General features: G+C 43.9%; 1 protein-coding gene across 1 annotated transcript in view; it reads left to right on the top strand.

Annotated features, from left to right (window-relative positions):
- reck (reversion-inducing-cysteine-rich protein with kazal motifs) overlaps positions 1-24,772 on the top strand; it is a 99,051-nt gene that overhangs the window by 45,343 nt on the left and 28,936 nt on the right. Inside the window, exons 2-11 of the mRNA XM_054751395.2 lie at positions 1,185-1,243; positions 16,170-16,244; positions 18,072-18,108; positions 18,639-18,724; positions 18,813-18,860; positions 19,782-19,815; positions 19,925-20,122; positions 21,408-21,672; positions 21,750-21,923; positions 23,116-23,328. Coding sequence (XP_054607370.2) covers positions 1,185-1,243; positions 16,170-16,244; positions 18,072-18,108; positions 18,639-18,724; positions 18,813-18,860; positions 19,782-19,815; positions 19,925-20,122; positions 21,408-21,672; positions 21,750-21,923; positions 23,116-23,328 — 1,189 coding nt within the window. The remainder of the gene's footprint in view (positions 1-1,184; positions 1,244-16,169; positions 16,245-18,071; positions 18,109-18,638; positions 18,725-18,812; positions 18,861-19,781; positions 19,816-19,924; positions 20,123-21,407; positions 21,673-21,749; positions 21,924-23,115; positions 23,329-24,772) is intronic.

Genomic DNA, 24,772 nt, shown 5'->3' with positions numbered 1-24,772 from the left:
ATGATGATGATGATGATGATGGTGATGATAATGATGGTTATGTAATGATGATGAAGATGATGGTAATGATGATGGTGATGATGATGATGATGATGATGATTATGGTGATGAATATGGTGATGATAATGATGGTTATGTAATGATGATGGTGGTGATGATGATGATGGTAATGATGATGGTATGGTGATGAATATGGTGATGATAATGATGGTTATGTAATGATGATGATGATGATAATGATGGTGGTGAGGATGATGGTGATGGTGATGATGATGGTAATGATTATGGTGATGAATATGATGATGATGATGATGATGATGATGATGGTGATGTTAATGATTATGGTGATAAAGGTGATGAAAGTTACGGTGATGATGTTGGTGAAAATTATGGTGATGATGTTCATGATGTTGATGATGATGACATTTATGGTGATTATGGTGATGATGGTGAATATGATGATGATGATGATGATGATGATGGTGAAAATTATGGTGATTATGGTGATGATGTTCATGATGTTGATGATGATATTTATGGTGGTTATGGTGATGATGATGAATATGATGATGATGATGGTGAAAATTATGGTGATGATGGTGTTACCACCTCCTTCTGTCCTCCTCGGGTGTCTTTGACCCCTTCCCTTGGCCCTTTTTCCAGGTACATCTATTGCCGTTCTATAGTGTAGAATTCCTTTCAATAAACTCTTAAAAGTGTGGACCACTGAAAAAAAACATTTAATGATTATTTCTGATTCTAACGGGTCACTCTGAGAGTTTCATGCAGGCTGAACATGAAAATAGTCTCCTACACCTATCTCCTGCATTAGCTTCTGATAGAAAACAGATGGTCAAACTCTAGGATTAGAAAATCCTGACAGATCTATGTCACACTGTCACTAACATTCATGGACTCACCCATCTTGACTCACGACGGGGAAGGCTGTTGTTGGTTCAGCGTCCAGGAAACAACTGAGAATGTCTCAGCTAGCAGAAGCTAACTGTTCAACTCAGACATCAACTTTTTGAGTGCAAACATATTTTCTTTTGGTTTTGGTTGATCACATTCTGGTCCAGTCCTGATGACAGGATGACCTTGTTCTCTCTTGACTCTGAAATCATCTAGCCCCATGAGCGTTTTGCCTCAGAACCGATTCTTGTCATTACTGTCTGTGTCTGCAGATCCCTCCTGCTGCCAACATGCCGCAGAGCCATCACCTTGCAAAGAAGCTTGTGACCAGGTATGATCACACACACACACACACACACACACACACACACACACACACACACACACACACACACACACACACACACACACACACACACACACACCAAACTCACTCATCCACTGGCTGCAGTCGGCACATGAATGGAGAGTTTGAAGGGGAACTGTGTAAAGTTTTTGTCTCCTGGTTTTTTGGCATGCAGAATTAATTTCGTCCCACCCACTTCACCTGGGCATAGGTGACCTTCCAGTCCCCCGTTACAAGGAGAGAGACAGATAGGCCTTTTCCAACAGCATGGTTTGATGTTTTCCTCCATATTTCTGCATCTGTGTTGTGTTGGTACCTAACGTCCTGAATTAATCAGAAGCTTGATCTTGATTAATCACATTTTGATCCCATTGAGAGAAAAAATAAAATAATGAGGCAGAGAATCGAATGATAGACACAGATATTATTTTTGTAAACTCAAGTTCTTTTAATTTCTAAAAAAAAATGCTTTTGATTATTCGAATGTCACTGGGTGATATGAAACATGACTCCAATCAAACTAAAGTTTATAAATGCAAACAGAAAACACCTGGGTAACACTTTAGCTTAGGGAACACAAATTAACCATTAATTAGCTACCAGTTAATATGCTTATTAGTAGACTACTAAGTCTTAATTAGTCATTTTTAAGCTGTTATTAGGTGCTTATTACCAATGCTGTAATTCTAATATTAACAGGCCATGAATTGAGAGTTTTATCAAAATAAGCCATTCATAATGGGTTGTTGCTGATTAACTCACATGCTAATTAGCTCAAATCAATATGTAGCTTTTAAAGAAGTAATTCAAGGGGAATAGTTATTCTGCATTAATAACCAAAAAGATTATGTTCTGGTATTATTTAAATACACACCAAACTCCACATGTTAATAGAGCCTAAACAACAATCAATTAACCACTTGTAAGCAAGAATGTGTTCCCCAAAAACATTCAGCTTTGATATTAATGAGTTTTTTGGGTTCATTGAGAACATGGTTGTTGTTCAATAATAAAATTATTCCTCAAAAATACAACTTGCCTAATAATTCTGCACTCCCTGTATAACCTACAGCCACAGAGCTGCTACGTAGTACTTTTCTGAAATGCGTAGTATTGTTCTCGTTAGCCATTGGCTAAAACCGACTCAAAGTAAACATGTTCTATACTTTTGAGCTGAAGATGGTGCTAGACTGACGTTTTTTTAGACAGAATTTAGAGTTTTCAAAGAAAATTCATCAAAATGCAAAAATAACTACACATGTCTACAACACTGTTAGACACTCATCTATACTAGTTATCAACAAAAAAAAAGTTGATTTTGATGTGATTGCTCGTTAAGGCGGACCCAGATGGTCTGATAATATGGCGTGAAACATAACATAAAGTTGATTTAAAATAATAATTGAAAAAGATTATTGATTTTAATTTTATTTAAAACCATGAACTTTATTTTAAACACATTTTGCTGTTGATTTTTTTTTTTATCAGAAGGTGGACAATGATATACTGCAGGCCTAACTTTTTAGGTCTATAGGTCTACTGATGTACAGATTTTTAAAATTAAAAATAGCTTACTAGCAATTGTATTGTCTTTTACTGATGATAATTGCTTTTTTATGGTATTTACTGGTTGTATTATTACGGTGGACCCTATTTTTAACATCTTGCTTCTGTAAAAATTAAGGTTTTTGTTTGCTTAAAATCTACAGATTTATACTGTGAATTCCAATATGCACAACCCCAAAAGATGTAGTTTTACTTGAATAATACCGTAAAATTTAAGGTTTTCAGACATTTTCAACGTTACAAAATTTAATTGTAAAATTTATGTAAATTTATTTATTTTCACAGAAAATAATTATAATTTCAACATTTTATTACAGTAAAAAAACACAGTTTGATCCAGTCTCACAATTAACGGTTACTGAATGCGGTAAAATGAAGTTTTGGTTGTACGTTCCATTACCGTTGGGATTTGAAGGTGTTTTACTGTATATTTTACTGACTTTTTACGTCTCACCTTTATGTTAATATTGTTTTATTTGATGCACTCCACTTTGATCAGCACCAATCCAGCAACTGCTGCATTTTAATAACTAGTATTAAAGGTGAATACCGGTACACCAATATTTGCACAAAAATAATTTTTGTTTTAAACTCTCAGTGACACACTTTGCACGGGGGGGGGGGGGGGGGGGGGGGGGGGGCTATTTAATTTTTCTTGGCGTCTGGAAAAACATCTCCTTCTGCCCCCCTTATTTAACTTTCTGCCCCCTTTATTTTGGTCCAAGATCATTACTGGGCTGGCCCTATTAAAAACATTCAACACCCCGGCTTAGTAGAATTAATGAAGTATTTTTAAGCTAGTATAAAAATGACTGAAACACAAATTTACATATTTGGCATTATTGACCGATATCTTTGATTTAATTTATTTGTTAAGAACATCAAGATGCATTGCAGTGAACATTATAATAAAGTTAAATTTTCTAGTGCAGAGAGGAGACAACCCATAGAAGCACTGATTTGATCTCATTTCAGAGAAAAAAAGAACAGGTCAGATGCACCTAATAAATAAAATTACTAGCATAAAATCAGGAATCTGTTTCTTTGCTTCATTGTTCTGGTGCTGAAAATATCACTAATGCGGATCAAAGGGCATACACAGATGAATGCACCTTATTATTTGGAAATTAGTGGGTGTGGTTTACATCGATACATTATTTTAATCTGAAATTGATATGGAATGATCAGAAGTTGCTATGTGTATTGTTTATTTGAAAACTATTTACAGAGCAGCCTCAGAATTGAGATTAAATAGTTTTGATCACAATAGTAAAGGAACTATTACAGAACAAGTTTTTCAGTAAAATCAGAACATTAATATTTAAATGCATGAATTAATGCATCTGGACTCATGCAGTAGGAACTAGGAAATATGAAATACTAGAACCATTTTATTCTTATTTGATTAAACTGATTTTTTCCTAACGTTGTTGGCATTTTTCCCACACACAGTTAAACAAAACAACATTGACTGAGGTGTGTGTGAGAGAGAGTTAAAATAATAATAACAAAAAAAAAAAAAAACTACCGGAGCGGAGGCAGCACGAGCCACTTTCAGCTCCGTCTTGTCAAATGCACCACGTACGTTATGAAAAAAGTAACTTTAAATATTCAAGCAAAAAAGAGTCGAGCTGAGGAAAACCTAGGGAGCACTTAAGAAACGTCAGCAACAGTGAAGCAAGCACAGATAGATCAGTTACTGTGTGTGTGTGTGTGTGTGTGTGTGTGTGTGTGTGTGTGTGTGTGTGTGTGTGTGTGTGTGTGTGTGTGTGTGTGTGTGTGTGTGTGTGTGTGTGTGTGTGTGTGTGTGTGTGTGCGTGTGTGCGTGTGTGTGCGTGGATGGGCCGGATGGACTGAGCTCCCGGCTGCAGTTTTGTGTGTAGGGAGGGGCGGGCGCTCTATGTGACTGGCCAATCACAGAGCGTGAAGACAGTCAGTTATCCAATGAGGATTTTCCTTCAGCACGATTACAGATATTTACGAGTTTTACTCGTGTCATGCTCGTATTCGTCAAAAATGCTTTTTCCGTACCGGATACACGTCTGAAACGAGTATCCGGCTCATCCCTAGCTGTAACCACCCTGCCCTGCCTCCTCCTCCTTGCTACCTGCCGGCTGTGATCACAAGCAACAACAGAGTAGTTCCCGCTGCTTCTTCGGGAAATGTCGCAAAAAAAAAAAAAAAATCAATAAAACTTGGGATCTTGTAGGCGTGGCGCTGGGATTTCAGCCGTGGCGGGCTGCCATGGCTACACCTATGTAAGGGAAACACTGATGTAAGTAAAGGAATTAAGTTTTATTTTCTTTGTAAACTATCAAACATTGTACAAATGTTTAAAACAGAACAAATTAAATTAGGCTACCAAGGACCTTAACAAATTAACAGTAGTGTTTGAATTCCACAAATAACATCGTGTAACATGTGCATCGCTCAATATTCAATATGTACCAAATTAGGAGGTGGAGGGTGCAGATCGAAGCTTGAGACATTCTTGGTATTCCAAGACGTGTTTTTGGCTGAGGTGATGAAGCATGTTGCTGGTATTACACCCGCCGGCTACCACCGTTGCTCGACAGCATTTGCATATAATAGTTGTTTGCTCCACATCCAAACTTTTAAACCCGAAAAACCTCCAAGCAACAGGTGTGGCTCCTCTTTTTGGAATAAGTTCTGCGTTCGAAGTTTCGATGTCGCCGTGACAGCTCCCGCCAGCCGCTGTTCTTGGTTTCACCACACTGTGGTGTTTGAGTGTAGCAGTGAAATGAGTCCCCGCTGAAACACTTTCCTACTATGAACGTTCTGTACCTTGTCTAGCCCATTCACCGGTATCATTATCATCATCATCATCAACCTTTATTTATAAAGCACATTTAAACGGCGACAACGCCAACCAAAGTGCTGTACAAGACAATACATCACCAAAATAGATAAAACAAATAAAAACTATTAATAAAAAAACAACAAAAAAACAGGAAGGCACAAGGGTTAAACAGTCTCAGCTGGGAAGGCCAGGGAATATAAATATGTCTTCAAACGTACTTTAAAAGCGGGAAGGGAGGGGGCAAGTCGGACGGACCGTCAGGGGGAGTTTCTCTTTGAACATCTTTGGTGTGTTCTTGCTGTGTCGTGGTTCTAATTCCATGCTTTCGTTCTTTTTAAAACACAGAAACAGTTTTGTTTACCTGTTTTGTAGCTACGTTTCGCCGGCAGCTGCAGGCTTCCTCAGGCTGACGCTGATGGTGGCGTGTCACTTCCTTCTCCGTTTATCCGCGGGCAGCAGAGGACATTGTCGCCCTCTGCTGCCCGCTCTCCCCTCTCCGACGATGCAGTCCCATGCACGGTCTAACGTGTACACTCCGCCGTCCCTGTTCATGGTCCCACATCCACGTCTCCTTATCTCGATTGCTTCTTTAATCCATCTTATGTATTTCTGTTGTTCAATGTTTATGATCCTTGTGTTGTCCCAGTCCAGTATACGGTTTTCTCTTGTGCAGTGATCTGTTATGGCTGACTTCTTTATTGTGCTTTCTGCTTCTTCTTTTGCTGCTCTTGTGTGTTTTCGATGTGCCTCTTTCTCGCACTCCTTTCTGTGTTCTATTGTTCGTGTGTTGAGTTGGCGACCGGTTTCTCCTATGTATGTTTTATTGCAGAGTTTGCATGGGATTTCGTAAATGACTCCACATTTACGTCCAGCTGATATTTTGTCTTTTGGGTGCACTAGTCTGTTTCTAACTGTTGTGTATGGTTTTGTTGGTGTGTTTATGTTGTGTTTTTTCATTGTTGCTCTTATTTTTTCTGTTATGCCTCTGATGTATGGTAGGGTTTTCACTGGTTTTGGTTCTTGTCTTTCTGGGTTTCTGGTTCTTTGCTTAGGTTGTTCTTTTCTTTCTGTTTTTGTTTGTTGTTTTCCTTTGTTTATTGCCCATGTCGTGTATCCGCAGGTCTTTAAAGCGTGTTGTATGTGTTTGTCCTCTTATTTACGGTCTCTTTCTTCTGTTATTATGTTTGCTCGGTGATATAATGTTCTGATTACTGACATTTTGTGTATGGTAGGGTGTTCTGATGTCCATAATAAATATTGGTCTGTGTGTGTTGGTTTCCTGTATGTGTTTATGTTTAAGGTCCCGTCGGTCTGCCTGGTGATTTTCATGTCCATAAATGCTATGCTGCCTTCTGTTTCTAACTCATAAGTGAATTTTATGTTGCCCGTGTCATCAATGTTATATAAGTGTTGTGTTAGTGTTTCTGTTTGTCCTTTTGGTATGATTTCCAGTATGTCGTCTACGTAGCGTTTCCATAGTTTTATTTTACAGTTTGGGGGGGCAGTGGCTACGGCTTTTTGTTCTAGGTCTTCCATGAAAAACTCGCACAAGGTGGCTGATAGCGGGTTACCAATGGCGAAGCCTTCCAGTTGTTTGTATATTGTGTTGTCGTATGTGAAGTAAGTGGAGTTAGCTAGCAGTCCTATCAGTTGTGCTATGTTGTCTGCAGTGAGGTTTGTTCTTTTGTGTAAAGTCTTGTCCTGTCTGATTCTGTTAACTACTATGTCTATGGTTTTTTGGGCTGGTGTTTTTGTGAACAGAGATGTGACGTCATGTGAGATGAGTATGTCGTTGTCTTCTATTGTAATCTCCTTTAGTTCTTTTGCCAGTTCTATGCTGTTTTTGCAGTGTTGATCTGTCTTTCCTAATAACAAGCTGATGATTCTGCTGATATCTGTTGCCATGTTGTATGTTGGTGTACCTATGCTGTCAGCTGTTGGTCTAAGTGGGGTGTTTTGTTTGTGTATTTTTGGCGTTCCATATATTCTTGGCGTTCTGTTCGCCGTAGGAATCCAATGTTTGTACATTTTTTCTGTTATTTTGCTTTTGTCTTGTAGAGGCTTCAGTAATTTTTTCATGTTTTTCTTAATGTTTTCTGTTGGGTCTTTTTTAAGTATGTTGTATGTATTTTTGTCCTGTAGCATCTGGTTCATCTGTTGTTTATATTTTTCTCTGTCCATTACCACTGTGGTTCTTCCTTTATCTGCCGGTAGAATAATTATCTGTTCATTTTTGGATAAAGCTGTCATGGCTGATTGTTCTTCTTTTGTAATATTGCTGTGTTCAATTTGGCTGTTTTTTAATATCCCAACTACGATATTTCTAAGTTCTGCTTTCTTTCCCTCATCTGTGATCTGTTGACATGCTAGTTCTGTTGCTACAATGAATTCATCATATGGTATTTCTTTTGGTGTGACTGCAAAGTTTAAACCTTTCTTTAATATGCTCTCCTCTGCTTCTGTTAGTTCGTATTGTGAAAAGTTACATACCCATGTGTTTGGTGTGGAGTTATCTTGTATTTCCTCCCTCTTTTTCTTGTTTATGAGTTTGTTTAACTTCTTTATGTGTCTTTCTTTTACTTTTGTGAACAGGGGGAGTTTGTTCCAAAGTTTAGGCGCACAAACTGAAAATGCCCATTCGCCACAGGCCATATAGCGGGCAGGAGGGAAAAGCAGTAGGTGCTGGTCAGAAGACCTCAGGGTTCATGCCAAAATATAGGGACTCAAAAGATGTGCCACATAGGTGGGGGCCATTTCATGAATAGATTTGTAAACCAACAGGAGAATTTTTAACTTAATCCGAAATTGAACTGGTTTAAATTTGCCAAAACGGGTGATATGCTGCCGTCGGTCTATGCCCGTAAGAAACCTTGTGGCAGCATTCTGTACCAACTGGAGACGTACCACTGAAGAGGAGGGAATACCATATAAAAGAGAATTGACATAGTCCAGACGTGACGTTACAAAAGCATGAACAACTGACTGAAGATCTTTTTGTTCAGGACAGATTTTAGTTTGGTCAGCTGGCGAAGATGAAAGAAACACGATCTGATTACCTGATTTATCTGTGCATCCATTAAAAAAAGCATCCAGAGTGACCCCCAAATTTGTAATTGTCGGCTTCATCAAAACTGACAATAAAGAGGGCAGAGATGGCTCCACAGTCGAGAGGGAGCAGGGGCAAAGAAAACAGCCTCCAGTTTGAAGCTGTTAGGATGGAGAAAATTAGCTGAGAGCCAGGACCTGATGTCACTCAGGCAGTCAGTCAGTGGTTGCACAGGGTCAGCAGATTTTATAGCGGTATAGTGGTATGTGAAAAATTCATATCATAACAAAAATAAACACCGGTATGAACCGGTATGCCGCCCAAGACTAATTCAGGGTCAACATCAGAAGTTTCTGACTCCTGATCATTTACAGACTGCTGCCTAGCTTGCCTTAAACCAATTTTAAAGCAGCATCATTTGGAGTCTATCACACACGCTTTCATTACATCACGGCTGGACTATGCAAACTCGACCCTCATCGGGGTCCCCACCTCAGCCCTAAACAGACTGCAGAAGATGCAGAATGCGGCTGCCAGATTTTTAACAAACACTAACAAACAACACCACACCACTCCTGTCCTGACCCGTTTGCACTGGCTCCCAGACAGTTCACTTTAGGGTGATGTTTAAGGTCCTGACATTTGTACTGCCATTGTTCAAGTCCGCCTGGCCATGTTTATCTTCATCTTTAAATAAATCTGTCAAAAAAGGTCATATCTGAACAAAAACATTTACCTCATTATCAGGACAAGCTTAGCTTTCTATATCTGTAAATATTGTGCAGTTATTTTGTTTGAAATTACCCAAAACAATAATGTAATAACAGAAAAAAAAACAGATTTGATTTTTCTTCAAAAATTCATGAATAGAAAATACAAATGTACATGAATAAAAATCTGAAATAGCATAAATGTAACCTAACATGCATGACAACCTTGTATTCATTTTTTTTACATGTACAACTTTCAGTGTCTGACTTTCAGGTGATATTCTCTGTCAATGTTCAGGCGTTTTTAGCTGCTGTGGTCTTCTGCAGAGCAATTCCTGTCCTGCTGCAGACAAAACCCTTTCTTGCACTCTTTGCACATCCAGGGAGTGTGTTTTTTTGCACTGAGTGTACCTGTTTCATCCATGAGGGGAAGCTGATAGCCAGGGGTTCTGCTGTGGATAAATCTGGGTGGCATGGGTCGGCGGTACCTGGGTTTGACTTTGTTGTCCAGGAGTCCAGAAGATGTGGAGCATCTCCAGCAGCATCCTGTCTCTGACATTGCCTGTTGCTGGTGATGGTGGATGACTCTTCATCAGAAGAATCTCTAAAATTAAAAATATATGAAATTATATAACATTTATTCAAGCAGTAAATACGAGAAAATTAAAACTGAATATAATAAATTAAAATACAGAACTAAAGCTAGAAATATATTTGAACTGTAGATAAACTCACTGCAGCTGTGATGGGAAATCATCTTCACTCACACCTGAATCCTCAACTACAGATGTACACGTAGGTTTTGTTTTCCTGGAAGTAGCAGTAGTAGTATAATAGTATAATAATAGTATTAGCAGAAGTACTAGACAACAAAAACTGGAACGTGTTTAGTGGAAAATATTTAGTGCAGAGATACTGCATTTGTGACGGAAAAATGATGCAGGCACATCTTGCTCCTCATCAACAAATCTCGAGGGAAATTTCCTCTTTCTAGAAGATTTCCTGATTTCTTTCATTATTTAGAAAAACGAATCTAACATAAAATAATCAAAAGCCTCTGTGAAAAACGCAGCTGATAAAAAAAACTACGAGTGGTAAAACGAAAACAAACACGGCAAAACAATGTCAAAAATTACTCAGTATTTCCTAAAATTACTATATACAAACATAAAGTAAGATATTTACTTAAAATATTTATTATTTATATCAGTAGAAGGGATAGAAGTTGAAAAAACACGTCAAACAATTCCTCTGCTCCTCGAGGAATTGTGATCATTTCCTGGTTCTTGGGCAGGGACTTGCGTAACATTACCATAAGTGTTGTATACCACTGGAAAGCGTAGAGGCTCAGCTTTCAAAATCCGTTGGAATTACATTGATTGCGTAAATGGTTGAAGAGTTACGGTAGTTGAAATTATGGAAGCCGTTTTGTGTCGGCGCCGACACAACCGTAGTAGAAGCGTTAAAGCCTTAAATGAGAAGGTGCACAATCCTGGTCCTGCAGGTCCGGTATCCAGCAGGTTTTAGTTTTAACCCTGCTTCAACACACCTGATATCAATCAGCAGGTGATTAACAGGCTTCTGCAGAGCTTGATGAGCTGCTGATCTACTGGTGATTACCAGTTTTAACAGGTGATTTAAACACTGAATCAAGTGTGTTGGATCAGAGGAACACACCCTGCTGGACATGGCCCTCTAGGACCAGGATTGCGCATTCTGGACTTGAATGGTCTTGCCGCGGTCTATTTGTCCGACCTGATCACCCCTACTTCAGCTGAGCTCATATTACTTCACTACGAAGTACAAAGCGCGGAGGGAGCGGGCCTTTGTGTTTGTGGCCCTCACACTTTAATGCTCTTCCCCATTCTGTCAGACAGGCACAGTCCCTCATTTGCTTCAAGTCACTACTGAAGACCAACTTCTGTGACTTGGCGTTTGGCCAATGATTGTTTAATTTTGCTACACGCTTCATCATTGATTAATTAGACTTATTTCCTGTATCTTAAGCCTGCTTTTATTGTGTAGTACTTCACTCAGCTCTCATGCTGTGTTTTAATGTGCTTTAGAAATGCATTTGGTATGGTATGATATGGTAAAGACAGACCCAATTTAAATAAAAATGGTTGATGGTTGGTAAACTGGTGTTTGGTAATACAGATATGTGCACTGAATATATCCATGGTCTGCAATAGCAGGAGGTCTTCTTGACATTATCAGATTAGCTTTAGCTCTTAGAAAACTAATTCTCTTAAGCATTTGATGCAAAATGATCCTCTCAGTCTCCACCTAGTCTTTCATTACTGTTTAAACCCCACAGTGAGTCATGGAGGATGGCTGCTTATACTGAGCCAGGATCCTCTGGAGGTTTCTTTCTGTTAAAAGGGAGTTTTCCTCTCCACTGTTGCTGCATGCTTGCTTAGTATGAGGATTGCTGTAAAGACTCTGACACTAGTCAGTGACTCGATGCAATTTGCTGGGTTCCTTATATAGGAAACCTTTTACTGATTGGCTTAATGAACTGACCTGTATTAGAGTGTTTACTGTGTGAAGTGCCTTGAGACGACTCTTCGTGATTTGGTGCTATATAAATAAACTTGAATTTAACTGAATTCAATTAAACCCTAGAGCCTGCTTGTACATATCTGTTACTAATAGTAACTCATCACTTTCCAGTCAGTGTGGATTAAGGATGGTCTGGAGTCATGATGGTCTCCATCAAGCATTTCTGGAATTCAGTCACAATTCATTTTACGAGTTGTGGATGAGAAAAGAGTGTGTGTGTGTGTGTGTGTGTGTGTGTGTGTGTGTGTGTGTGTGTGGTGAAGCTGTGAATCTCCTCTTGGTTTCCTAACCTCACACACGCAGAGGTTTCTGGCAGCAGTTATATTCTCCCAGGCTCTCACCTCGTGTGTTCACACAGCACTCGGCTAAATGTGTTTGTTTATTTATTTAACGCCAAATCACGACAAGAGTCGTCTCAAGGCGCTTCACATAGTAAACATTCCAATACAGGTCAGGTCATTAAGCCAATCACAAAAAAGTTTCCTATATAAGAAACCCAGCAGGTTGCATCGAGTCACTGACTAGTGTAACTTGGCCAAGGCCATGTATTTGTCCACAGCCAAGTTACACTAGCCGGTGTGGCTGTGGACAAATATATGGCCTTGGCCAAGTTACACTAGTCAGAGTCTTTACAGCATTCCTCATATTAAAGGAGACATAACATGAAAAACTCACTTTTTTATCCATTAACACAGTGTGTTTCACATTTTAAGTGTCTAAGTGTGCAAAAAGGCTTATATTGTTCACTAGAGTTAGTATTTAGATATTTGATTATTAAGTTTTGGGCATATTTGTCCACCTGTTCAGTTTTTCAAAACACCTAATACGTCTGAAATTTATGTCATCAGGATAACTACCAAATATGGTCAATGGCCCTCTGGCTAAACACAGCCAATCTGCCATTTTTTCTTCTCGCTAAGATTTTTGTAGTCCTATTGGAAAAATGCAGAATGTCTGGTTATTTTAGCCACACAGCTCAAAACTGTTCCTCGTTTTAAGGAAGGGTGGTGTGGCAGTATTTATTTTGGACTAGAGGCGCCAGACTAGGCGCTGATGACTAGACTGGAGGCGCCGGACTTGGCGCTGACGTTTGTACTGGAGGCGCCGGACTAGGCGCTGACGACTGGACTGGAGGTGCCGGACTAGAAGCTGAAAACTGGACTGGAGACGCCGGACTAGGCGCTGACGACAGGACTGGCTGGGCCAGGGGTGGAGCCTCTTGGATTGGTTGGGCCGGAGCCTCTTAGATTGGTTGGGCCGGAGCCTCTTGGACAGGCTAGGCCGGAGCCTCTTGGACTGGCTGGGCTGGGGGCGGAGCCTCTTGGACAGCCTGGACCGGAGGTGCAGGGCCTGGCGATGACTGGACCGGAGGCACAGGACCTGGCGATGACTGAACCAGAGGCACAGGACCTGGCGATGACTGGACCGGAGGAGCAAGACCTTGCGATGACTGGACCGGAGGCGTAGGACCTGGCGATGACTAGACCGGAGGTTCAGAACCTGGCGATGACTGGACCGGTGGCAGAGCCGATGACTGGAAAAGAAGGGAGGATAGAGTGTCCAGCTGGAACTCCTTGAGGCTGAGGATCTGACGTTCAGCTCGGAGACCGGCGAGCTCTGTTTGATTGGCTGTCGGCTTGGTCCCTTGGCCTGGAGATGAGGTAGCTGCTGACTGGACTGGAGGCAGGACCGCTGGCTGGATGGAAACCCCCTCCTGGAGAACCAGGGGGGTTGGAGTATCCAGCTGGAACTCCTGGAGGTTGATGAGTTGACGGAGCCAGCCTAGCTCCTCTCCGAGGCCGGCGAGCTCCGTCCAATGGGCTGCAGACTCGGCCCCTCCGCCTGCAGACAAAAGAGGTGCTGACTGGACCGGAGGCGGGGCCGCTGGCCCGACTGGAGGTGGGTCCGCTGTAGGCAGGACCGTCAACCTGACTGGAGGCGGGTCCAAGTTGGCACGCCGAGGCGGCGGTGAACCTGCGGTGCCGCTCTGGGGCTGGTGGTGTTAGTGGGGCCCGGGTTCCTTCCCGCTACCGTGGGCCAATGCCGGGGGACCACACAGCCAGCCTGGTGCCCACAACGCAAGAACGGTCCAGCTGCGTCTCCCAGTCCAACCTCCCATCTGGCTCCGGAAGGGTGGAGAGGATTGCTGAGGCTCGATGGCGGCATCGGCGGCGTGGCTGCGTTGGAGGAGGAGAAGCCGGCTGGTGGCTCGGGATGAGCCATCGGAGCAGGTACTCCAGGGTAGAACTTCCCCGCTGGATCCTTCGTCTGGTCGGTTCACTCTGTCACGACGTGCAGGTGAGTTGAGCCGGAGGTGAGGATCCACATGCAGGGGAAGAAGCAGGCTAACTTGAATGTCTAAAGTCTTTAATTACACAGAGCACGCAGGACATAGAAACAATGAACCGACAAGACACACAGAACTGAGAGGGTTTAAATATATGAGGAGCTGGGAGATTGGGTGATTGGGTGACGAGAGGCAGGTGGGAGCAATTAATGGGGACACATGACTGAAGAGAACGGGGAGATGGGACAGAGTGTGACAGGCATTAAATTAGTCTCCGAGAAAAAAAGTAAAGAACCTTGGTGTGATCTTTGACCAGGACATGTCATTCAAATCCCACATTAAACAGGTTTGTAGGATTTCCTTCTTCCATCTCTGGAACATTGCTAAGATTAGAAGCATCCTTTCCTGAAGGCTGCAGATGGACTGACATTTTAATCGTTACACACATCACAGAGGTAGCTAAATCAATCAAGAAAAGATTCCCATCAAAACATCTGAGCATTATACTGGACACTGTGCTCAACACAGCTGACTGTCAGCATGCAAATAATGCGGACAGCGAGCTGTAGATGTGGAGAGTGGCTTGTAGCACGTTGGTCACAGGCAGCAGAAGAACCAGAGCGCATGTGGGAAGATTCCTCACTGAAGAGAGTGTTTTCCAAACCCTGTCTCTCAGAGAGACTTGTCCCTTAGAAAATGTTCCCTTATTATGAAACGTTGGCTGAATAGCGCTTTTTCCTGTCTCCAATGTGGCGACGCATCCATGAGCCTGTCTGAGGCAAAAGTCCCGAATCTCTAATCCTCTTCAGCTCAGAAAGCGCCTATAGAGACATCTAATTATGCACAAGCAGTGATCTGTCATTTCAGGTCTAGATTTCGACAGATGACAATTTTTACATTTAGAACTGGCATACAGATAAAAGATGAATGCAGTAAAATAAAATACATTTAATTAAATATTCATTCATTAATTTACAAACACAGAGAGCCGCATCAGATGGGTGGAAGGGCAGCATGCGGCTTCAGAGCCGCGGGTTGCCGACCCCTGAGCTAGGTTATCCAGAGTTATCTCTGTAGTGATGCTGCTATAGGCTTAGACTGCTGGAGGCCATACTGACCACTTTCCACACGCTGCTACTTTCTTCTACCAGTTCTCTAATTGCATAATTTCCTGCTATTTCAGCTGTTAACTTTTCTCGCCAGAAGAAGCTACAATGATGTTCTGCTGAGCTGTGGTGGCCTCATGGAGGGGGCCATCGTCTTGAACACTGCTGCTAACCATTTAATCATTCTCCCTCTCCTGATAATAACATTTTACTTTCCTTGACATTGAATGTGCTACTACTAGTTTACCCGTTGAATTATAGATCCACTAGGATAAATACAATAAAGTTTATCTCTCACCAAATAGAATATTTACTAAGACATCACAATATAACTATGGACACATTACTTTGTGTGTGTGTGTGTGTGTGTGTTCTGTTTTCTCCATCCCCAGTGAGTCGTGGAGGATGGCTGCTTATACTGAGCCAGGATCCTCTGGAGGTTTCTTTCTGTTAAAAGGGAGTTTTCCTCTCCACTGTCACTGCATGCTTGCTTAGTATGAGGATATCTGTAAAGACTCTGACACTAGTCAGTGACTCGATGCAACCTGCTGGGTTCCTTATATAGGAAACTTTTTACTGATTGGCTTAATGAACTGACCTGTATTGGAGTGTTTACTGTGTGAAGCTCCCTCAGATGACTCTTGTTGTGATTTGGCGCTTTATAAATAAACTCAATTGAATTTACAATGATGATGATTACAACGATAATGAGGATGAAGATGTCGATGATGATGAAAGTTGTCCGCCTGTGATGGATTTGATGTGTTTGCTTGTATTGTATAAAATATTTGAAGTTTTGTTTTCATCCCATAGCTCACCACCATCAAGAGTGAGTCACGTCTGAAGCATCTTCTGCAAAGTCTGCCTGGTTACTGTCCAGAGTCCATGGTGAGTCCGGTCCAACAGCGTTAAACACTCTAGAACAGATACCAGCAGCTCCTTGCTGTGGTGGTGGTTGTGGAGAGTAGTTCACTAACAGATCTGTAATTCTGAGGTCCTGGTTGTGGTCCTCGTCGGCTCTAGTAAAGGAGGACAGCCCACAGGTTCCTAACCCAATATAGTCCCCTAGCTACAGAGGAGCTTTAGCGTTGGAACACTTCCTCTGATTTGGGGGCCTGGTTGGTGTACCTGTTACCATGTTGGGTAAGCACATCTCTGGCCCTGCAGCCTTTAAGGGATAGGCCTGGTCTTCATGGGTCATGGATGTCCAATAGACTGGGAGGTCAGGACCTGGATCCAGAGCAGCTAAAGCTCATCGCTAAACACAAGGAGTCCTGAAGGCCAGATGCTTGAACAGTACCCGTTGTACGAGTAAAACCTCTTATCCAGACGGGCTGCTTCTATCATCAAAACAATAAAACATGGTGGGATTTTCTCTAAACTCACAGAAATGATCATCACAGGGAGGGTGAGCTTCAGGGTTAGGGTTGGAGTGACGGTCCTGTCTCACGTCCAGATGTTAGAGTAAAATCTGAGGTTCAGGCTCTGGGTAAAGATGCTGTTACGGTGCTGATGGAGATGTTTGTCCCTGGTCCATAGCAGCTCTACACGGGGCTCGGCCCTGCAGAAACACAAACCAGTGGTGGTGTTTCACAGCTCAGCCTCCTGGAGCTCGTCCTTACACGTTGGCAGAGGAGACCGACGGAGTTGTTTGTGATGATTATTCCCACAACATCTCACACAAGCCCAGCGGGAGTAGAAACAGACTCATGTTTTCCTGTTTTTCAGCCGGGTTTAACGTTCTCCGTCACATTATAAAACCTTCTCACGGCTTTTTCTGTGTTCGGCATTTGGTTTGAAGAATCCTTTGAGGAGGATTTCTAGGAATATGGAGCTTATTTAGTGTGTCCTTTACCCTCTCTCCAGGGGCTTTGCATCTAGGGAAGTGATAGTCCCCCCCAGTCAAGCCCATCCTATGTGCATCAGAGGGTTAACACCAACATCAAGGCCCCAGTGTGAGCCAAGAAAGCTGCAAACCCAGCATGGCTCCAGCTGAAGACGCTGGGTTCTGGTCACTGTCCACACCCACTAACATGTGTACCACAGCTGTATCAGTTATCAGCTGTCACACAAATCATCAAACACACATCAAAACTGAGCTACACACACACACACACAAGCTTTACTCTGTAATCATGACTATTTAGAAAAGTAACCCTAACCCACTCAGACTAAAACACACATGGAGTCCGAGTTAAACTTCTAGTTGGTTGATTGGTCAGATGAAGAGCGCATGGACAGACTGTTGCTCTAAAAGCAGGGAAGAGCTGCTACGGTAGCCTATGAAGGACAAAATGCTCCTGCCAGCTGGCCGCCTCAGGCAGACCCTGCAGGTCCCTGTTCCCAGGTGCCTGATCAGATGTTTGATCAGACCTTCTGAAGGCTGCAGGAGAGTCGACTGCTCTTTCTCCTGGACCTGGCGAGGCTTAGGACGTCACTACGTAACCTTCTGTTTCTCTCGGCCATAAAAAATTAGGAGTTTACGTCTGTAATTGGTAGGAATGTAGTCACACATTATTGTGTTCTGGTCAGAATGAAACCTAGCTGGAAGGATGAAGATGAAGACCCACAGCTGGACTTTGTTAAAGTTTTTGGACAGCCTTCAAGTCCCTACAGGTGTCATCACGTCGACAGACTACCTGTCGTAGCTGCAGGTGACCTGAAGGTGTTAAGAGCTTTCTTAATGACAACTAACTGATGTTCTCTGTTCTCTAGAATGAACTTTGGACGTGCATCAACTCTACACTCCCAGGTAAGGCCCGCGTGAGGACCACCTGTGGTACCCACCAGAGAAGAAATGATGATTAACATCAGATGTTTAGTGAAGACTTGCTAGATTGAGTCTGGAACCAGAAGGAGCCCTCTGACTGTGTACACACATCCAGGCTCTGTCTGCGTCAGCCTGTCAGAGCTGTAAACTCAGAACAGCTGAGATGAAAACAGGCTCTGGATCAAAGTTTCCGTCCTGCTGCTGGCCTTTGGAAACGATCTGCCTGTCAGAAGGTTAACCTGCTCCAGATTGGAAAGCCTTTTTATCGATGTTTACCTGTTAAGGTCTGGTTTCTTAGGAATCCGTTGGATCGGACCTGATGTGGACGTTCTCCTCTGATGTGTTCCTGCAGCTTTGACTCATTTACTCTGTTAGTGTAAACTTTGAAATGCCAGGACTTTGTTTTTCTGTCAGAGTGTGTTCTTCTGCAGTCACAGACAGTTTGTGTTTATGGCTTTAATAAAAGCCTCCGTTAGTTCAGGCTTATTCAGTTCTGTCTAAATCTGGTCCAGGTGTCTCCAGGAAGTCCGATGGCTGGGTCGGGCTGGGCTGCTGTGAGTTAGCCATCTCCCCTGAGTGTCGGAGGGAGTGCAGACAGGTGAGCGCTGCGGCGTCAACCTCATCGACCTCTTCCACGCCGGTGTGAGCAAAAGCTTCACAAATGTTTGTTGATGCTTCTCTTGCAGGCGTCGTCTAAAAATGACATTACCAAGATCTGCAAGAAGGTGACAGAGGTGAGCTGGGGGGGGGGGGGGGGGGGGGGGGGAGCTGTGGAGATGACAGAATGATGTGCTGCCCTCTGCTGTCCAGTTCTCAGGCTTGTTCCAACAGTAAAGAGGGTGTGGTGTGTGTGTGTGTGTGTGTGTGTGTGGGGGGGGGGGGGGGGGGGGGGGGGGCTAAGGTTCATCTGAACCCGTCTTTATGAAGCTAGCTGACCATTGGGTGTGTGCATTCATCACCAGAATCACTACAGTCTGGAACCACACAACAGCATGCATCACATTCCTCCACTGTACCTTTGTCTGATGGAGACTTCACTCGCTCTGCTGAAGTAGCCACCAGCACCTCTCTGAGCAATCTTCCTCCCTACCTGGAAACAAGATCAGCCGACCCTGTGTGTGACGGGACCTGGTTGATTGAAATAAACCAAAGCTCCTACCTTTTGTTAGCAAGCATGGACCTGGAGAGAGATTCCAGGATGAACGGACTCACAACATGAGCTCCTTTTAGGCAGACTATATGAATCACTGGTGAGGTCCTCGGTGTGAGGTTACCTACATGATCCTGACTGATGGAGCTCACTCCTCATCAGTGTTTGGACTTTGTCAGAATTGGTGGGTTTGTGTTTTTCCTCCTGCCTCTGGAGGATGGACATCAGTGGGATTAAGGTCTGGGGAGCTTCTTGGACCTGGAGCCTAACACCGTTTCCGGTCTGGTGCTCCACCATACCGGAGGAGACATTGTTCATCACCAGACTGGGAGGATTTAAGCACCCTTCCTTATTCATTCATCTGTGAGCCTACCCCCCCCCCCCCCCCCCCCCCACACACACACACACACACACACACACACACACCCTCTTTACTGTTGACACAAGACTGACCTTTAGCTGTGTCTGATATGGGGTTAGGGTTAATTGTCTCTTCTCTCTCTAGAACTCCCTCTACAGCTGCATCACCAAAAATGAAAGTAAGTAGTCAGTGACACACACACACACACACGCACACACACACACACACACAGTATATCGCTGGTGTTTATCCTAACGCCGTCTACCACATCCTCCGTCTTCTTCCAGTGGGTTCTTCATGCTGCAGCTTTGCAGGCCGTCACACCACGTGCAGAGAGTACTGTGAGGCCATCTTCAGGACGGACTCGACCCCCACAGAGTCCCAGATCAAGGCTTTTAAAGGCTACTGCCAGATCCACAGCCATAAGCTAGTCGAGTGTGTCAACAACTTCACCGAGTCCTACCCCGCCCGCAGTCCCATTGACAGTAGGTCCATGTGCTGGAGATGACCCTCACACACCGTGATTCTGCTCTGGAGAGCTTCATGAGTTCATTGTTGTTTTTCGTTTGACGCCATTGAGCTTGTTTCTTTATTTAAAGATGCAATACGTATGAATTTGATAGCAAAATTATCCCAAAACATTCTAATGTCTCAATCCTGTTGGAAGGAAGGCTGCATGAAACAGATTTCATCCTCAGCGAGCTGGGTGGAGGCCAGTTTTTTTTTTTTTTTTTTTTTTTCAAAAAAGCTAAAGAGGTACAAGTCTCTGGGTGTTTCTCAATACCAAGGAACCTCGCCTTGATGTCTTGGCCCCGCCCCGGTTGCCTAGGAGATACGTCATTGGGAGCCGCCAAGACGTGTTCCAATGTTCATGTTCTACCGAGGCGTGTGTTCTCCGTTTGTTAGCCGTTTAGCTAGCTGAGCAAGGATACACGGGAGGTGTCTTGTAGCCTAGCCTTGGTCAGAAATTACCCAGAATACACCGCAGTATTTTCAGAAGGACGGCAGATCAGAAGCCGGCAGCTACTTCGGGGGCAAATTTTAAGTTTAAAAGTAAGTAAACTAATTAAAAAAAATTTTTTTTTAGATCTAAAGAAGTCATCTATTGTTGGTGAGTTGCTTAGTAGTTGCAGCTTTGGTGGCTAGCGGGTAGTAACTCGCTCATATATTAAATTTAATAAACATATACACAAGTCAAAAACTAAAAGGCTCGTTATATATTTATATTGAAACTAATACATAAAAAATATGACGTTATCTCCGCGTCACGTGACGTGACCGCCGTGGTCACGTAATGCAAGTCTGTTCCATTTAACCGTTTTCTATGGCCAAGGAAGGACCGTGTTAGGCGCCTGGCCTTGTAAGACATCGCCTCGCAAGGCCAGGTGCCTTGACATTGAGAAACACCCTCTGTTTACAATCTGTCCTTCTTCATACTTCCTGGATCTGGAGCCAATCATATTGAGGGTTTTCGAGTCTGTGCTGGCAGAATAAAGGCTGCCAGTAACATGAGCGGCCCAGAAGCAAAAGAAAGGAAAACGATTTTTATTTTACTCTTAAGCTGTTGAAGCAGGCTAGAGGCTAACATTGAGCTAACAACGCTAATGGTGAGTTAGAAGCAGATAGTCAGCTCTTAAAATATCTCAAGCTACTTTTTCAATTTCCAACTACAGCATGTCACAGTGAAATGTTTTCTCTACTTATGAACTTGTTAGGAGCCTCCACCACACAGAGCAGGCTCTGATCTGACCCGGTGACCTTGTCCTGCAGGCTTGTACTGCTGTGAGCGGGCAGAGGCCACCCACTGCCAGGACGCTTGCCGGAGAATCCTCCACACCTTGCACACAGAGCACGAGATCATAGAGGGTCTGATAAGCGAGTGTGGTTCCCAGCCCCTCCCTCAGGACCCAATGTGGCAGTGTTTTCTGGGGAGCGCCCACCCTCTTCCACCTCCTGAGGAGGAACCCCCCCATCCTGCCAAGATGGACTATGCGAAGCTTCACTGCTGCTCCAAGGCGAACACGTCTCTGTGCAGGTGCAGCGGCACGTTCAGCGCAGGTCTCGGGCTGGAGTCAGGCTGACTTGATGACTGGTGCTTCTGTGCTGTGACAGGGACATGTGTAAAGAGATCAGCACCCACTGGGGCAGCCAGACATGGCAGGACTTTGACCAGCTCTGTGAGTACAGCCCGGTGGAGACGGAGCTCATCGCCTGCCTGGCAGATGTCCGAGAGCCCTGCCAGCTGGGCTGCAAGGACCTCACCTACTGCACCAACTTCAACAACAGGTGGGTCTCCGCTCTTCTCTGGGTCGAACCCAGAACAAGTCAGGTCAATGGATTCATCATTCAGCAGAACGCCCTCTAGGTTCACACCAGAAAGAAGTATCACAGATGTCCCAGTTTTTTCATGTTGATAGAAGATTTAGGCACACGTGTGGTTTTCTTCGTGGTTCTGAGGTCCAGAACTGGTTTGACTGGGTTTGTTTCAGAGCTCCTCTGCCTTCATACCTGTTTTATGTGGTGATACATCTGAACACCAGTATGGTTCTAATACCAGTCAGCTGTTTAACACGCTGATCTGAGATCAGACTCGCCTCCAGGTGACCAAAGACGTTCAGATGGAACCCAGCTGCCTCGGCTGAGCCCAAACTGATCAAGCATCAGGAGCAGCGGTGTCCAACCCGGGCCCTCCAGCCAGCATGGTTTAGTTATTTCCCTGCTCCAACACACCTGTTTTTAGTCAGCAGGTTATTAACAGGCCTCTGCAGAGGCAGGCCCAATCCCAACACTCGCACTGCGCCCTTGGAGGAAGTGCGCAATAAGCCTTCGAGTGCGTGGTGCACAAGTGTGCAAATACCGAATTGGGGCATCGACTGCAACTCATTCTGGGATGATGGTGCTGCTTTTTTTAAAAACCTTCATGAAAAACTTTCAAACACACAAACAATAATTTTAAATACATTTACACTCACTGCTGCTCCGTCTAAAACATTCAGAGCATCAACTAATCACCTCAATAAATGAACTCTTTTCATTAGAAAATACATATTTTCATATTCTCCTGCAGCAATGGATTGTGGGTAATACCCTTCGCCCAAGTCCGCATCGATGTGGACTGGGTGAAGTGTGGATCCATGGTGCAAAAGGGGAGTGATCAACTTCTGCACTTGAGAATGGGGACACTCTGTGGAAGTGCCAGGATTAGGATTGGACCACGGATGAGCAGCTATGATGAGCAGGTGTGTTTGAGCAGGGAAACAACTAAAACGCGGGAGGATAGTGGAGCTCCAAGACCGGGTTGGAGATTAAAATGGACCTTTGCTCCTAGTTATTGCTGTTTTATTCAGATTCAGATTCATTTATTAATGACCACAACAAGTTGGTGGAAGTTGTTTTCAGTGCAGCATGGCATGCTCACATCTCACTTACTCACTGTGTGTGTGCGTGTGTGTGTGCGTGCGTGTGTGTGTGTGTTCAGGCCTACGGAGCTGTTCCGCAGCTGTAATGTGCAGTCTGATCAGGGAGCCATGAACGACATGAAGCTGTGGTCCAACGGGACGATTCGGATGCCGTTCATGAACATTCCGGTTCTGGACATCAGGAAGTGTCTCCCCGACATGTGGAAGGCTGTGGCCTGTTCTCTGCAGATCAAACCGTGTCACAGCAAATCCAGAGGAAGTGTCATATGCAAGTAGGTCCTTTCTCTGCCTCCTCTCCTGTGTGGCCCAGTGGTCTGGGACCATCATGAGTAAGCATGACAGAAGCATCTGGGCCTTGACAGAAACCATGACATCCAGTTAATGGGAGACTGGGTCTAATGTGGTTCTCAGTTGGTTCATTGTAGTTCATTCGGTTATGTACATACGGATATGCATACGAATAAATGCAGCGCCTAAAGCGCTGATCCTTTACGCCGTCTTGGTGCGGCCCGTGTTCACAGCGCTCATTACACATTTGATTATAAAATGGTTCGCACACACAGAGCGCTTTCTAAAGTCCTGCAAGACTCTCTGTTCTATCGCACCTGAGAGCCCTGTTCGTTCTTTGTTGGTCACTTTTTCATTGGCTCATGAGGGGACAGTGACATCGTTGACCTTTTACTTCGTAGGCGTAACCACAGCTTGGGCTGTTATGTGTTCTTAAAGTTGTAACCACATCCCGACTCTTTGACAATGTGACATGGAGTTGTTTTTGTCTTCAGCATAGGTGTGTAACCACATTCTGAGACTAGATGAAGGCGAAGTCAAGTTCATGCTTACAAAGGTGCAAAACATGTTGAAAACATTTGAGGGCAGATGTTGTCGCCCAGTGGTGTCGCAGTGGTTTTCAGGTGTTAGCGGGGTGACGCACATTTCATGCATCTCCAAGCCTCTGCGTCTCCTGCGTGCTTTTAGCAGGAAGGCTCAGATCCGGAACCTGGTCCCACTGAACATCATGAGAATGGGAGAAGGGGCTCCCGGTTGCCCCTCTTGGACAGAGCCAGCTGGGCGTATCATGGACTCCTGGAAACAGTGGAACCTGATCTGCCTCTCTCAACTGTCTGTAGAGGATTCTGAAGACGTCTGGGTATCCGTGGTGTTGGTGTCAGGTTTCTTGCTGTTTGGCCTGAGTGGTGACCTGGCTTACCGGAAAATTAATGAGCTGTCGAGGAATATAGGCTCAATCCCGGAGCTCAGGGATGGATTACACTGCGCTATGAACGCACAAACTCATATAATTGTCGAGATGAGTCGTAAGCTTGGAACTTTGGCTGAGATTCAGACTCTGGCACAGAAGGTGGATTCGATCAAGAAGAAAGTTGACGGGTCAGCACGGTTGGGAATAAATTAATTTATGCCATTATTGGATTTAGAGGGGTTGGAGACCAACTGAACTTTAAGACAGAGAGGAAATTATCTCTGTCTGGCCCCAAAACAAGTTCTTATCTGAATCTGGTGCCCTTGAGCCTGTCAGGCTGAAGTGATTACCTCCCCCCTCAGAAGAAATGTGGAATGCTGCCGTCGCCATGGCAACTCTGTCTCCCTATCCCAGCCTGGGCGGGACTGAGACCGGTGAAGGTCGTGGAACCGTTTCCAGGAGTCACTGTGGTCTCTAACCCAATTTCGTCCCCTGTCCAAACAGAGGTGACGAGCATT

Source organism: Nothobranchius furzeri, chromosome 7 (assembly GCF_043380555.1).
Source record: "Nothobranchius furzeri strain GRZ-AD chromosome 7, NfurGRZ-RIMD1, whole genome shotgun sequence".
In the NCBI taxonomy this organism is placed as follows: Eukaryota; Metazoa; Chordata; class Actinopteri; order Cyprinodontiformes; family Nothobranchiidae; genus Nothobranchius; species Nothobranchius furzeri.
This window is presented reverse-complemented; position numbering and strand designations above follow the sequence as displayed.